This window comes from Onychostoma macrolepis, chromosome 01 (assembly GCF_012432095.1).
Source record: "Onychostoma macrolepis isolate SWU-2019 chromosome 01, ASM1243209v1, whole genome shotgun sequence".
NCBI classification, from domain to species: domain Eukaryota; kingdom Metazoa; phylum Chordata; class Actinopteri; order Cypriniformes; family Cyprinidae; genus Onychostoma; species Onychostoma macrolepis.
The window spans coordinates 35,627,992-35,645,060 of NC_081155.1; the positions used below are offsets into that span (position 1 = coordinate 35,627,992).

The 17,069-nt window shown below is 34.4% G+C and overlaps 1 protein-coding gene across 4 annotated transcripts in view; it reads left to right on the forward strand.

Moving 5' to 3' along the window:
- The window catches only part of dlc1 (DLC1 Rho GTPase activating protein), a 108,536-nt gene that overhangs the window by 13,178 nt on the left and 78,289 nt on the right, over positions 1-17,069 (forward strand). For 3 of the 4 annotated variants that reach the window (XM_058797124.1, XM_058797291.1, XM_058797209.1), the window contains 2 exons: positions 3,554-3,703; positions 6,321-6,461. In XM_058797124.1, coding sequence (XP_058653107.1) covers positions 3,554-3,703; positions 6,321-6,461 — 291 coding nt within the window. The remainder of the gene's footprint in view (positions 1-3,553; positions 3,704-6,320; positions 6,462-17,069) is intronic. The other variant, XM_058797378.1, reaches the window with a different exon arrangement.

Here is a 17,069-nt window from a genome sequence, read left to right on the forward strand (position 1 = left end):
GAGCTATTTGCCCGACTGGATTTTATTTTCTGGGTATTTTTTAACAATAAAAAGTACAGTTTTTTATTTATTTATTTTATATAATGCATACAGACAGTAGCTAGGCTTATAATGGAATAAAAAGAGTTATATCAGAACACCTGCTCATTTTGAATTGTGGGTCCTTGTCACTTTTTCATGAAGTCTCCCTTAATTTCTGACCCTGTATATACTGTACAAGATTACATGTGTGAATGTGAGATTTGTGTAGACTGTCCATAGCCGTAGTGTCTTACTGAAAGCACACCACCTGAGGTCAGTGTAACACCTGATATCACACACAAGACAGCAAGGAAGCGAGAAGGATGAGGAGGAATCTTTCTGAAGCTCAATCACTCCACACTGTCATGCATTACGTGCAGGAATGTGGTGTTAGTGTGTTGTACTGTCAGGTGTTGCCCTGACCTCTGTGTTTACAGTCACTTAAAAAAAAAAATTACAGTACCATTTGACTGATGATGATGCAGTTATCTTTTAATGAAATATTCACTGTCCTTTTTTCTTTTTCTTCTTCTAAAATTCCTTGGGAAAAATTAAAATACAAGCAAATAAGATATAGTATATTGTCAGTAGTCAGAGCAGTGCTATGAATGTGCTGTGGATAGTAAAGCTCAGATTTGGTCTTGGAAGTACTAAATAAATCATGTTTGAGTTCAGATTGAGATCTCTCACTTTTGATTGCAAACTTTGGTATCTTGGCAAACATGAGCAGAGTTTGCAACTTGGTTGATATCTCTTCCAAAACTCTAGCGCAGACATGTGCTGCAACAGCAGCTGGGGTGGTTTTCTCACGAGCTCACTTAAGCAAAAGTCTCCATTTGCTCTCCATTTAATGTCATTAGTGTCAAGGAGAAACCATTTGATTTTAAAGAGATCTTACAATCACAATCATGATTGTTCTTTGCTGAGTGCATTTATACTGTGTATTTTAATTGTTAAATTGTAACTTCAGAAAACTTTATATAGCAAAAAAGTGTGAATGTTTGTGTGTACAGTATGTATGCTTTTATGTATTTACACTGTAAAAAAAAAAAAAAGTTGAGCGAACTTAAAAAAAATTTTTTTTTTACCAGCTTCAGCAGATTTTTGAGTTTGCTCAACTTATTTTTGTGGTAGATTCTCAAATTTTTGTTGTATAAACTTAAAACGACAAGTTGAGAAAACTCAAAAATCTGCTGAAGCTGGTTGCCTTAAAATTTTAAGTTGGCTCAACTTTTTTTTTTTTTTTTTACAGTGTAGTTAGTTAGTTGGTTAATTAGTTTATTAACAAAAAAAAAAAACATTATTTTAAATAACATAAAACATTAATAAAATAAAATACAAAATAAAAATGTTTAACTTTTTTCAGCTAGTAGTTATTTCTTATTTTAAATTTGAGGTACTAAAAAAATAATAAAGTTTAGGTACCTAAAATAATAATAGTAAGAAGAAGAAGAATTTAAACTAATAAAACTGACAACAAACACACAAAAAATAATATATAAATAAAGTCTAATTCAATATATTAACAAAAAATAATAGTTTACAAATTATTTAAAATAATTCTTTATTTTTATTTATTAAATATTTTCCATGATAACTTCCAAATTTAAAATTTTAGTTAATTAGTTTGCTGATATAAAGATTCCAAGAATTTATCATTTATATTTTAGCATAGCGTGTTGAATTGATAAGAGATGACAAATAGTGTGTAACTCTTTGACTGTGCTATGTTGAAGTGAAGCAGATTCTATTTTGTCTGACTCTGCTGACCAAGAGCAGTCCAAAACAAACAGTATTCTCTGTAACAAAGTGGTCTAAATTAGTACAGTACACACATTCAAAGCTGAATGAGGAACTGTTTACATGTGAAAGCACAGTGTGTTTTAGCCTGTTCTGTATCAAAACAATGCAGAACATGGATTTTAGATTCAAGGAAGTTGAAAAAAAAAAAAAATGTGAAGACAAAAGTGAAACGCACATACTGTACATGCACATCCTTTGGGATGATGTGCTCAATTTGTCAACACCTGCATCAGTCACACCTAATTGGTAAAACTAAATGGCCTTGTGACTGTAATGAATTTGTCTGTATGTATGTAAATAACAGCCAAAATCCCTTTACAGCATGCCAGTTTTTGAGTTTGTTAAAACAAAAACTTATTTACTACCGTCATGTCATTCTAAACCTGAAAAGCTTTCAGTGGAGCACAAAACGACATTTTGAATCAAATATTCATGCTTTTCTAATCAATGACTGATCAATCCTGACATGATGCAAATATGCAAATTAGAAATAGATTTTCAGTGAATGATGTTTCATATGTAAAGCTATGTATGGTTTAAGAATACTTTGTAGTACAAGTCTATTAGATCATATACAGTACTTGTAAGTCATATGTGCTCTTTTTATGTAGATTTTTGGAGCCAGACAGTACCAAGTTGCGTGAACTTGTTTTAATGAAAGAAGTCTACCAGCTAATCCTGATGACGTGTGCTGTATATTGAAATACTAGAACAAAAACAAACTCTTAAAAACCTTCAAGTTGTCTGGAGGTAAAATGTGTGTTTTGGACAATGGATTGTATGTTTGTTAGCTCATTACTAGCAAAGTGTCTCTCTTTCTCTCGCTGTGTGCTCTGTGACAGACAAGCGTGTATTAAGGGTAAATACCAGTAAAAGCTACGCAAACCCTTTACACACTGCACTGCTTTGTGTGGGGCTGTTTGCACAGGCCTGGTTCAGACACGGGGCAAGTGCCAGCATCATTTCTCTCTGCTTGAGTAGCATTACAACTTCTGTCTTCTACTCTCTTTCTCTGTAGTCCTGTGCTAATACTTTAATAACTCTGCCAGTGTAAAATATAGTTTCCATGCCAAATGTGTGTGTGTGTGTGTGTGTGTGTGTGCATTTTTGACATTGTGGGGACCGGCCTGTGAAAAATAAATAAATAAATAAATAGCAAATGATGTTTATCTGAAAGTGTAACAATGCAAACAGGTTTTCTGTAAGGGGTAGGTTTAGGGTTAGGGTTAGGGTTGGGTTAGAGAATAGAAAATATCGTTTGGTCAGGATAAAAGTAATAGAAGTCTATGGAAAGTGCCCATAATTCACAGAAACAAACGTGTGTGTATGTATGTGTGTGTGTGAAATTGAAATTTAGTTTTATTTTTAGCAAGATGTAGTCCCTTGGACCTTGGGCATTCAAAATATTTTGTTTCCTATTGCCAAAAGAAAGTCTTACAGGTTTGGAAATGACACAAGTAAATGATGACAGAATTTCTATTTTAGGTTAACTATTCCTTTAATAGAATTAGCCACCAGTACGGGTAAAAAAAGATTAGATTAAATCTAATGAAGTGTTGCCTCAGCATGTATGGAAAAGTCCCGTCTTCATCCGAGTCGCCGCCTGGTCTGCTGTGACATATGTTTAAAGAATTGTCATTGGGAGCAATCAGATTAATGTCAGTGTTGGTTTTAAGATTACATTTCTTGAATAAAATCTGATTATACAAAACTGTTTTTCTCATTCCAGAGCTCACGGGAAGAGAGGGAAAAGGAAAGGTCATGTTTGGACTCAATGGTTCTGTTAATAATGAAGTTGGATCAGCTGGACAAAGAGATTGAGAATGCTCTAAGCTTCTCCCTCAATGGCACTCCCAATTTAAAGAGGCGGATCATCTCGGTGAGTGGCCACCAATCAGAAGATTTCATGCAAATGATACACTAATCTCATCTCAAAGTCTTGGGTCACACTTTATTTTAAGCTCCAATTCTCGCTATTAACAAACATTAACTATGATTTTTGTCTTCATAAACTCCTAATTTGCTGCTTATTAATAGTTAGTAGTTAAGTTTAGGTATTGATTAATTTAGGTATTGGGTAGGATTAGGGATGTAGAATATGGTCATGCAGAATAAGTAAGGTTTAGTGGGGGGAAACGCCCCCCTTAAGGATTATGTCATTTTTTCAGTGAAACAAAAGTTAAATGTGTCCGAAAAAGTTATCATAGTTTTAGTGACAGTGGCATAAATTATAAACCAAGTATGAAAAATATCCAGAGTTTTCAAGTTATTAGATTTTTTACAAAAATTGTATTTGTACTAGGGGTGTCAACGTTAACGCGTTAATGCATGTGATTAATTTTAACGCGTTAAAAGATTAATCGTTTGGTTTGACCCCAACTTCTTCCCGTCATCGCAGCGCGGAAGATTATCTATCATTGTGTGATGAGGGTACAGTGAACCAGTGTTGCTAGGGTAACGGCACAAGTGGGCTATTTTGAAAATACAGTCGTGGGAAAAAAATTACAGAGCCGTGGGTTGCGTTTTTTTTGGGCTACTTTTATAATGTACCACGGCCACCCAAGGTGTATATAGACAAATAAAAATAAAAATAGATCATTTTACTAATGTGTATTATACTTGGAATGTATCCCTGGCAACTTAAGAATAGAGAGGTGGTTGTAACATCACAAACAACGTGAGTTTTAGCAGAGCACATGTTAAGGCTTTTACACAGCAGAAATAAACTTGATAACAGCCACTATAGATAAGATAATAAACACACGATTACGATAGGATATTTGTATGTGATTTTCTTTAGAAGAATGTGTACATCTGGAATGCTAATTTGTGCAGCGATATAAAAGGCTATAAATAGCGTATTTTAACAACAGTAAACAACCAAATTCCACATGTGATCGTAAAAGGAAGTTATTACAAACACTCAATGGTGGTTTGAAACGAGTTAGTAAAAGTGTACTATTAATCTCATAAATTGTCTTATGAAGCATGATGCTAATATTAGCTCCAGAACAGGTCCAATTCTTCTTCATAATGCGTTTTGTCATAATACTTCATGTAAGGTCGCAAGAATGTTTTGTTGTATTTATTTAGAAATACTTTTAATAATAGTTGGGCCAATGTATACTGGGATTGAAGCGATGTGGCTTGGTAAACGTTTTATTGCTAATATAAAGGCTGATAATGGCTGAATAAAAACAAAAGAATAATGATAAAAGAATAATAATGATTATGTCTCATACCTGGCGGAAGTGTGAAAGATTCTGTTTCCTTAAACTACTTTGTCATGCATTTCTTTATTTCAACACATTTACAGGTAAATACTATTATTTTTTTTTTAAATTTGTGATTAATCATGATTAATCACAGTCCATGACTGTGATTATCGCGATTAATTTTTTTTAATCGATTGGCAGCACTAATTTGTACCAAAGGGGTACAGGGGGTTACCCCACTGACTATGTTTGAGACAACAATTATAATTATAATATATAATTATATTTTTCTTAAATAACACATGCTCCCTATCTACAGGCTCTACTGTTCTCATATCATATATAACTGTGATGTTTTACAAAACAACAAGCTTTAAAACGCTTTTTTTTTACTGTTGAAAATTAGATCATTTACTGTGAAATCCGTTTTCTCTCTGGTACATCACCAGTGAATGTATGGTTCATCATGGTGAAAACTTCTACATCACTCTTGCCAACGCAGTCCATAGTTACAATAAAAATGTATCTTGATTTTATCTTGTGGTTATTTTGGGAAAAATAGTGGGGGGGGGGGTAGTCTTTTCCCATACCCTACTAATAAACAGCCAATATGTTAATAATATGCTAATAAGCACCTAGTTGTTAATACTAATTGAGATTTTTCTCATTGAGACTAATTGAGTTCATTCTAGTGAGAATTGGTCCCTATACTAAAGTGTTACAAGTCTTGCGATGATATAATGAAATAATGGTCAACAACTGCATCAGACATTCAGTACCAGCACTAAATCTATGTAGAATTCTTTAGTAGTAGACCGATATATCACTAAGGCTGATATACAGGCCAGTTTTTGGCATTTTATTTTTTATGATTATCAGCATTGAGCGATATGTTGGAAGCTGGACTTTTATTTTGACAGACCGAGAATGCCAGCGCCTGAACATTTAGTATGCTAATAAAAACTTAAAAGGTTAAAGAGTTTAGTGAAAAAAGCAAACATTCAGCAAATACTAATATTCAAAATTCTTTGAATATCTAATGAACATTAATTTTCACATACCTTGAAAACTTCGTCAAATCCAGCAGCGAGATATTCTAAAGTGTGTGTTTATAGACTGCATTAAAAAAAATCAGTTTATGTTTAAAGTTGTATTGGTTTTTTTTTCTTAATCAATTTCAATTTATTTTCTTTTTATATTTATTCATTAAACATGAATTTCATTTTAGCAATTGTAAACGATGTGTTTAAAGTAGGACAATCCTACTCTTTTCCTAAACAGGAAGTTGATTTAGAAATGCTGGATTCAGCAGGAAGTCTTTCAGCCTCATCGCAGTCTCTTAACACCTCACTTTATCGCTCTTCATCATCGCTGTCATCATCAGGACCCTCTGGAACTTCTGGGGCTAGACCAAAAAATGAGGTTAGTTAACCAAAACCTGGAGCTACCTGTTGTGGAACAATTTATCAAATCAAACACTAATAACTTATACAAGGCTTGCAGTTTCCAGTCACCTGAGCAGGTCAGTTTTTCACTGATGTGAGGAGCGCCTTTACATGCCATTCATGCATTCCCATGACTCTGGAATTGGTTAAACCCGGTGTCAATCATCTGAAGTGTCTCTTAAGTGTCCAACATTTACCTATGTTTTCTGTATGCTGAATGACAGTAAACAGTAAATTAGAGTGTGCTGTGCTTCCAGCAGCCACTTTAAAGTGTACTGAGGAAAGATTCTCTCTCTCTCATCTTGTCTCTCATTTTCTTCCTCTCTGAGTGGCTAAAGCTGCTGGAACATGATAATAACAGCTTTTACTGTCTGCCAACTTCCACCAGCTAAAACACACTGAGAAACATTCCTTACAATCTTCCCCTCATGCACATGTCTGGATGTCTGTGGATGCGAGTGAGATTTTGTGTTCTGAGGTGAGCGTAAGAATCTTCTGTTTGATGACCCATTACATGCTTGTTGTTTGCACATGGCAAACAACACTTAAAGTGTCAGTGAGAGGCAGGAAAAGATGGAGAGTGTGTGAATGTGTGAACGAAGTTTAAAAAGGTCTGTTTGGCAGCAGAAACAAATGAGTAAAGGCAGATCTGAGGAAGAACATAAAAGATAGCAGTCTTGTTTATCAATGTCAAAGTCAATATTCTTCCAGAGGTTCAGTCAATGACATCAAAAACCTTTGAGTTGCACTTTTGAACAAAAATGATATTAGAAATATAAATTTAAATAAAGTGCCTGAATTACATGTACATTAATCTTATAATATGTCTTATATAAATGCAGGTTAATTCATGTGTCTGATGATTTTCATCTTTAACATTTTGGAACTTAGACTTATAAAAACCAATAATTACACAACCAAAACAATTTACATATATATATATATATATATATATATATATATATATATATGTGTGTGTGTGTGTGTATGTATATGTGTGTATATATACTGTATATATGTGACCCTTGACCACAAAACCAGTCTTAAGTGTCAATTCTTCGACATTGAAATTTATATGTCATCTGAAAGCTGAATAAATAAGCTTTCCATTGATGTATGGTTTGTTAGGATAGGACAATATTTGGCCAATATACAACTATTTGAAAATCTGGAATCTGAGGGTGCAAAAAAATCTAAATATTGAGAAAATTGCCTTTAAAGTTGTCCAAATGAAGTTCTTAGCAATGCATATTACTAATCAAAAATGAAGTTTTGATATATTTACGGTAAGAAATATACAAAATATCTTTATGGAACATGATCTTTACTTAATATCCTAATGATTTTTGGCATAAAAGAAAAATTTATAATTTTGACCCATACAATGTACTTTTGGCTATTGCTACAAATATACCCCAGCTTAAGACTGGTTTTGTGGTCCAGGGTCACATATATGGTTTCCACAAAAAATATTAACCAGCACAACTGTTTTCAACATCAGCATTCAACTTTAACTTCACAGAAAATAAAAATAAAAATAATAAATAGAATAGAATAGAAAAAAAGTTATTTTAAATTGCAATAATTTTCACAATATATTACTGTTGTGAATCTAATCTATTTCAATATTATGCCTTTTGTTTCATCTTTCAGTCTGTAGTCATCTTGACTGAGGTAATGTTAAAATGAAGCAAGTTGCTTGTTGAATGGCTATATCCATTTAATCTTGATTAATGGGTCAACATAGCAGAGTGCTTAGACAGAGGTCAAGGAGATGAGAGATGAGAAATGGAGCCAGAAAGAAGATCATTAAACACTATAATGAAAGGCACAGGGAATGCAAGCTTACACGTTTGAGCAAGTACCCGCAGACATCATAGTGTGGAACACGTGTCGCAAAGTATGCGTAAAGCCATTCCTGTTTACAAGAGAAACTACTGTTTACCCTGACACTTATTCAATGTCTGCAACCATGAAGTGTGTGTGTGCACATTTGTAAGCTTCTACTCACACCTTTCTGTTTGTTCGTTTCTGTCGTTCCTCACTGGATTACATAAGTGTACCTGGTAAACACATGAAAGATTAGGCCTTTTGATACACACACAAGCTAACTAGCACGTACACAGCATTTGCACGCAAGCCTCTTTGCTATTGCTAAGGTATGTTAAACACTAACGGACCGCTGCAAGGCCACGGCTACCCTTCATTGCTAATGTATGTCATTTAGAGCCACAGTAGCAGTGAAAGTGAATGCTCAGAATGAAGTTTATTGAGGCGTCACTGTATGTCATAACTGTATACATATCACTGTATACCAGAAAGCAAAGTTATGCTGGTAACTTCTGTGTACGTGCTCATAGTCTCCATGATCAGAAAGTTAAATAAATAGATGCTGAGAGAAAGGACTGAGTCATGAAATTATGAGGACTCATAAGGGCCTGTATGAAAATGCATTATTTAACCTTCTAGCTCATGGCCTTGGCACGGTCTGAAATTAACTCTGTGTGTGTGTGTGTGTGTGTGTGTGAGAGAGAGAGAGAGAGAGAAAGAGAGAGATAGTGATATATATATATATATATATATATATATATATATATATATATATATATTCATCTTTTCACAAAAGTATTAAGCAGCACAACTGTTTTCAACATTGATAATAATAATAATGTTTCTTGAGCACCAAATCAGCATATTATGATAATTTCTGAAGGATCATGTGACACTGAAACACTGTAGACTGCCATTACATAATAAATGGACATAATATATACATATATATATATATATATATATATATATACATATATATATATATATATATATATATATATATATATATATATATACATATATATATATATATATATATATATATACATATATATATATATATATATATATATATATATATATATATATATATATATATATATATATATATATATATATATATATATATATATATAATTTATTTTTATTTTTTGATAAAATAACTGCAGCCTTGGTGAGTATAAGACATTTTCAGAAATAACAACAACAGTCACAACAAAAGTATGATTTAAAGAAATGATTCACATTCCAGCAAATCAACCTAAATTTCTCACCCTAAAATATTCCAGTATTTAGAGTGTTTTTTTAAATCCATTTTCACTACAAACAGCATTTATTTGTACCTCTAAATTAAATATTCGCCCTCGTTAAATAATTCAAAATTACCATGTTACCACCTTCCCTAAGTGTTTTATGAATAATTTACCTCCATTCCTCTTAAAGGAGCTGAAATAAAAGTTGTTGTCTCAGTTAAATACTGATAAACAGCAAAACAGTAGAGTAGGCTAATTTTTTCCCAGTTTAAAAGTGGCTTTTCTGAGAATGAATGAGAGAATGAGTGTCAAAAAAAGATTGTTTTTTAGAGAAGGATGTGGAAAATGTAACCTCTTTTTGACCTTAAGCAGGAAATCGCTGTTTTCCGAAGTGTTCAAGGTCAGGCGTGCTGTATCAGGCATTCTTACAGCCCAAAACAAGAGCTTTATCTTGCTCTGTGTGTCAGAGAAAATAGGGAAGAAATGAATGATATTATTGATTATACACATCACAACGACCCACTCTGAGGTTCTGGTTATGTAAGAGGATTGAAAAGAAAGAGATGGTTGTGTTTAGGGGACACTTGCAGTCATCATGGAGAACATCTAAGCTGCCTTATGAATATGCTTTCCCACCCTTCAGATTCATTTCTATGGTATCTACAATGAGTACTTAGAGCAGTCAATGGTTAATTCATTCATCTCAATTCAGCAGTTTGAATATAAGGGAAAACATTTAGTACATCTTACACATTTGGTTGTGTTGACTATTTTACAGTCTATGTTTTTCTCCTCACATGATCCAAAACTGTGAATGTTTCAGCCTACTTTCATCTCATAACTCAAGCTCGTCAGGAGCATAAAATGTTTTGTGTATTTGGCTAGCATTGTGATGTTGACAGCTCATTGGCCCGGCACGGGCAGAACTCAATATATTTGTCTGTGGGCCCTGAGGTCTCAGCATAAGAAATCTATCTGTCTTAAGGGGTATTCATCTGTCAGAACTGGCGTCATATTTGTATATATCAAACAGAGGATGGCAGCCAAAGTGAAGTACAGTCATTTGTTGTCTATAAATTTAAAGGTGTGGAATGGCAGGAGATGGAAAGATGTGCATGATAGGTTCCCCTGTATGTGAAAGCATCTATAACTATGAATCATGATGTAAATATGCAAACACACATAGACAGATGGGAGCTGGTAACAGGTGTTATGTACAGTACACACCCACAAGCTTATGAATTAAATATAATGAATGTAATTTCAAGAAAATGTGAACATAAATATCACATAATGCTGTACATTGATGTATTCATGTATGGAAGGCCATTTCTAAATATAATAGGTGTGGTGTTATATTTCATAATATGTGACCCTGGACCACAAAACCAGTCATAAGTAGCACAGGTATATTTGTAGCAATAGCCAACAATACATCGAATGGGTCAAAATTATTGATTTTTATTTTATGCCAAAAATCATTAGGATCATTAAGATCATGTTCCATGAAGATATATTTTGTAAATTTCCTATCATAAATATATAAAAACTTAATTTTTGATTTGTAATATGCTTTGGTAAGAACTTAATTTGGACAACTTTAAAGGCGATTTTCTCAATATTTAGATTTTTGTGCACCCTCAGATTCCAGATTTTCAAATAGCTGTATCTCGGCCAAATATTGTCCTGTTCTAACAATTTCAATTTCAATTAAAAAAAAAAAAAAAAAAGACCCTTATGACTGGTTTTGTGGTCCAGGGTCACATATGACATACTATTTACTAGTTTGATTTTATGTTTTAAATGTTGCAACTTTATTTTTTGTAAATTTTGAATTTCCTCAACTGCAACTTTATATTTGACAATGTGACTTTCATTTGTTATTACAAACTTGTAGAATTTAGTATCTTGGCACAGTTTGTGGGGTTAATCTCTTCTGAAATTTACATATAGAGTCTTTTACTAAGAAGAAAAAATTATAAATTCTCGATCATCTTTGATTTTTAGCATTCAGACAGCAATGGTCTTGTTTTTGTGTCACTTCCTCAGACCACTGTGCCCAGCAGGGTAATTACCGCCCTCCTCGTGTGCCTCTGCATGGCACTCTAATCCTGCTTCATAGGTTAGCCTCATTTCTTGTTTTCCCAAAGTGCCGTCTGCTTAATTCAGCGTCTTCCATTGTTATTGGAGCCTGGATTATACTGGATTACAGGGATTAGCATCCTGACTCTCTTTCTCTAATCCATGGAGTCAATTAGGGCCGGAAAAAGGGGAAAATACCAGCTATTGTGAGGTTAGTGACATTTGGAGGGAATGTTCTAGGATGATGATACACAGGGCAACTTTTTGAGCAATTTTGCTGGGCTACTTTTTTTGAACAATGTTGTTTTGGCACTTTCCCACCAACAATGGGTAACAAATTTATGTCTAATACTTAAGATCAGTCGCACGCCCTGTGTCTCACCTGGTTGCCCATTGATGGCAACATTGCTCAAAAAGTTGCCCCGTGTATCATCAGCCTGAGAGTACAATGCTTTACAGAAATGAGATGTAGTTCCTGATCTTGTATTCAACCCACCTTTCTAGCCTATAGGGAATGAGAATTAACTTTTAAGTCACAAGAATGTTGTACCTTATTGACCTGTTCCATTAGATTCTAATTTTGATTGAACTTTTACAGTACACTCTTAAAAATAAAGGTACCTTATTAGTATAAGTGGTTGAAATAAAATAATGGTTCCATGAAAGTTTCTTTCAAAATGGCTCTTCTATGGCACCATTGCATTTTTTTAGTGTACAAACTGTTCCAAACCTACAAATAGTAGTGCTTTGAAAACCTCCATTAAGTAACTATGGCAAGACAAAACTCCTTAAAATACTAGTAGCTTGGGATCAGTCATTGTCCTTGTTATGTCCTTCATAAGTAGAATTAGTACACAGTGTAATTGTTTACCCTGTCCACTGTTGTACTTTAACTTCCTTTGGGTCCCTATAGTCATCATATTGTTCAGACCATACCACATGCGGGAAAGATAGATACTGTACATGTGTGTGTTTGGTTTTTTTCATAAAATGGTAAGGATAGAAACACCAGAATATACATCGAAGGACACTTGTGGGTGAAAGGGTAAAACAATTGTATTGGATTTCTGAGTTCTCTATGTTATAATTATCATTAAAATTATAGGATAATTTCCATATGCAGCTGACTGTTTTTAGCATGGATTGGACCTAAATTTTGAGTGATCACTGAGTCAGGAATATAGTTTACACCATGTAACATGCCCTGAGGGACAATTTACATCACTTCCTGCCAAAATGGTTCACATAAAACATATGGAAGTTATTATGGGGTAAAGAAGGGGGTGTTTTCAATAAGAAGGAGGAAAAAAAAAGAGAGGTCGTTTTTTTTCCCACGTTTCTCAGTGCACGTGCTGGAATGTCTTCATTAGATATGGAAAATGTTTGAGGTTCGGGGGGTATAGATAGCATCTGTGTGTCTACACACTCTACAAATGACATGTATATACTGTATGTTCAGAAGAAAACAAACTAAATAAGGTCCCTTCTGAGACCTGAGGCAAAAAGAACTTGGTTTGTGTGTACATGCACAGAGTATGTATATAAGTATCCTTATCGTTACATTTATGTGTGAATGTGTGTATGTGTGTCATCGAGACACACACACTCACACACCTTACCCACTCAGACTTTGGGTGGGCCAATCTGACCCCTACCAGCTGCACATTCTTAACCAGACTAGGGGGCTGGTAAACGCTGCAATTCAACCTGCTCAACTTACACACATATACACTTGCACAAAACTTATCTTTTTTTCAAAACTACTATAGTTTATAAGTAGAATCTGTAAGACAATGTAGTTATGTAGAATTAGATTTAAACATTTTCTCACTGATGTGATATTAGGGTGTTGTGGGTGGTTGATAGAGCATTGCTGGGGTGTCAAAAGTCAAAGGAGCCCAAGTCAGATGCGATGATATTACTTTTAAATTTAATTGCTGCCATTTGTAGTCTGGTTGCTTAGAAAAACAATAGCTTACTTCTCTAAAAGCCACACAATGTCTGTAGCACAACCAGTGTGTGGTGACGTACAGTATTTGCCAAAATTTAAAACTTAGGGATGCATGTTTTTTTTTTTTTTTTTAAATCCTAACCCAAAGTTTGAGTAAAGTCGTAACAAACTCCACAAATTACAATTCAAAAAACAACAATAAGTATTCCAGACCAGAATTTTAGCACACACACCCCAGTCAAAACAGTCGTTTGGGGCCATTTTATCATCAATTTTCACGGTTTAATAAGTTCACTATATAACAATGTAAATGAAATGTTTTATTTTAAAGTATATATTAAATCATTATGTTTTAATTTAGCGCGCTTTAAAGAAGTACACTTATTTTGATGTGCTGAACATACTAAAGTAATTGATTATAATTTTAACTGTAGTTTGGTTTAACTGTGCAACTGTTGTCTGATTTGATAAGCACAACATATTTGTTTGCTGGAGTTTTAATTTATGAAAACGTGACTTCAGATATTCAGATATGAATGTTTACCTTCAGTGTATATCCACGTAATTCTGCCCTGCCAACTGGTTAAATGTGTTTAACTGCTTGGTGTTTATCCCATCTCTCGCTCTCTCTCACACACACACACACACACACACACACAGAGAAAATGAATACTTGAGTGGTCTACCCCGTTGTTTTTTCTGTTGGACACCTGATACGACCTCTGATCCCTAATGCCGTGACAATCTGTGCCCAGGGACCTTACAGGCCAAAAAAATGTGACCCAATCCTGCCCCATAACGACAGGGGACACACACTTGCACACACAATTGCATACTTAAACACACACATACAAAAAAAAAGACTCTTACTCTCATGACTGAAATGTAACATATGACATGTGCTTGGGTGGTCTAGTGCTGCAAGGCAAGTGTGATGGACCCTGTAAAATTACTACATTATAAACAATTTCTTCCACACACAATTTTCAATTTTAAGACTGTGAAATGTTATATGGTTACTAAAGTATTCTGATTGCTAAGACATTGCTCAGTGGTTGTTCGCTGGTTGCTTACTGCCATCAGACTGCTTATTTTAGAAATGGCTTGAGTTTCTTCTTCAATGTATATCTATGGGAATTTTTGTCTTGCAGACGAAAATCATTTGTTTTATCACTAATGAAAGTAAGAGTACACCTGCTAGGTGGCTGTTTGCTGGTTGTTTACTGCTAGCTGGCTGCTTACTTTAGAAATGGCTACGTTTTTTTCTTTTTTTTTTTTCTTGCAGACGAAAACGATTTGTTCAGTCATGGAAGTTACTGCTAGCAAAGTGCTTACTGCTAGCTGGGTGCTTACTTTAGAAATGGCTTGAGTTCCTTCTTCAATATAAATCTGGGAATTTTCATCTTGCAGACGAAAATCATTTGTTCAATTACTTATGAAAGTAATAGTACACTTCTCATAGTACACGCTTGGTTGAGCACTGCACGTTTCAAAATCAAAACCCGGTGCGGGTGTTTTAATGTTTTTATAACATAAAAATAATGATTTTTTAATGTATAATATAATTAATATAACATAAATTAAACAATGTAATAACAATTATATATTTGAAATTTCATTTTTAGATGTATTTCCATATGCAGTTTTTAGATCAATTAATAATTTCAATAAACTCTTGAGCATCAGTAGGAGTGATAATAATAGTAACGCTTGCCTGTTTTGCTTTTCATTATGTTATTTATTCATTTGATCTCATTGTCCTAGTTTTCTGCCACCTCATTCCCTGCTTCCTCTCCATCTTTTATTCTTTTGTTCTGAGCTCATTTTAACCCTCTTCCCACTCGTATGAGGGTGGTGGGTGGTGTGTTTGGGATAGCACATGATAACAGTGCTTGGACTCAAATATAGTTATTCCGAGTATGCCAGAAGCTTTCCGAAGTATTAATAGTATTTCACTGTCGGTGGCCTTGAGTTGTTTCTGTGAATTTGAGAAAACAACAGGCCTACACATAAAGGAATGTAGAATGTGTTACTGTGGTGGTCACAGTCACGCTATGATAATATGGCTAACGCTTTACTGCATCATGTTTCATAGTCTTTGCAGACTCCTAATTTCACATTATGGTTGCGAAACCTGAGTCGACGGGTTGTGGAGTTTTTAATGCATGTTGAGGTATATTTCGTGCAATACATTACAGTCTTGTTGGTGTTGGCATGCATGTGTATGTATGAGTGTTTGTGGGTGATTTACTGTTAATAGCTTGCAGTGTGCTAGCATGGGACTTTTTTTGCCGTTAGCTAACTCGCTAAGGTCATTATTTAGCAGTATATCTGAGAACCATCATTGTTGTTGGGGAGTTTTTTTATAGATTTTTCTTTTTTTTACTGATTATGTATGTTTAACTGTGTGTGTGTGATCCAGATAAACCATATTCAGGTATGTGTGAGTAACCCTGTGTGTGTATTAGTGTCTCTGTGTGTTTGTTCACTAGACAGATTGGGTGCAAGACAATGCTTTATCCAGACAAAACTTTCTATATAGCATGAAAATGTGTAGTATGAATGAAATCTGGATTTGTCATGTTGTCACTGTCATGTGACCTGCAGCGTACTGCCATACAAAAAATCCTCTACCGTGGCATCATGGGATAGTAAGTGACCAATTGCACACTTTTTCGGTACTTTTCACGCTCTGTTTTACGAATACTGTGAACTCTGACGTACTACGCACCTCAAATTTTTGGAAGCTCACATTTTTACTGTTTTTCACATACTTTTTATTTAATTTTTTTGCAGTTTCATTTGATGCCTCTAGAGGCACATAAATCACACACTTCACCTTTGAACATTTTCTGGACATTCATGCCAAGAATCCTTTTAGAATGTTTCCATATCTCTGTACACTGATGCACACGCTATGCTTTGAGAATAATGGCATTTTTGATTCTAACACAAAAACAAAGTGTTTTTTTTTTTTTTTTAAATGTCTGAGGTACACAGTGTCCATTAAGATCACAATCATGCAGTTATCTTGCTAAACACACATGCCACTCGTACCCCTTACATACATGAAGATAATTTCCAGCATGCATCTGGCTTCTTGTGAGGAGGGTGAGTGGATGCAGGGATGAGGGTACGTTAACAAAAGCAGAAGAATGTGGAAACAAAGAAGATAAAATAATGTGATAACAGAGGGCAATAAAGGAATTGGGGAGAGAGATAGAACATGAAAAAACATGGAAGATAAAGATAGATGAATATGCTCTGATGTTTTGAAGAGAAAGCTACATTCTTCATATAACAGGATGCATCACTCTTTCAAGGCAGATGATGGAGGTGTTTCTGTCAGTGTGATCTGTTCCAGGGATTTCGGGATTACACAAGGTCAAAGATCAGCGGACAGAGCAGGAGTTCTATGGATGAAGGTCACCCGGAGACGGAGACCCCGACATTCCTTCGGAACCAC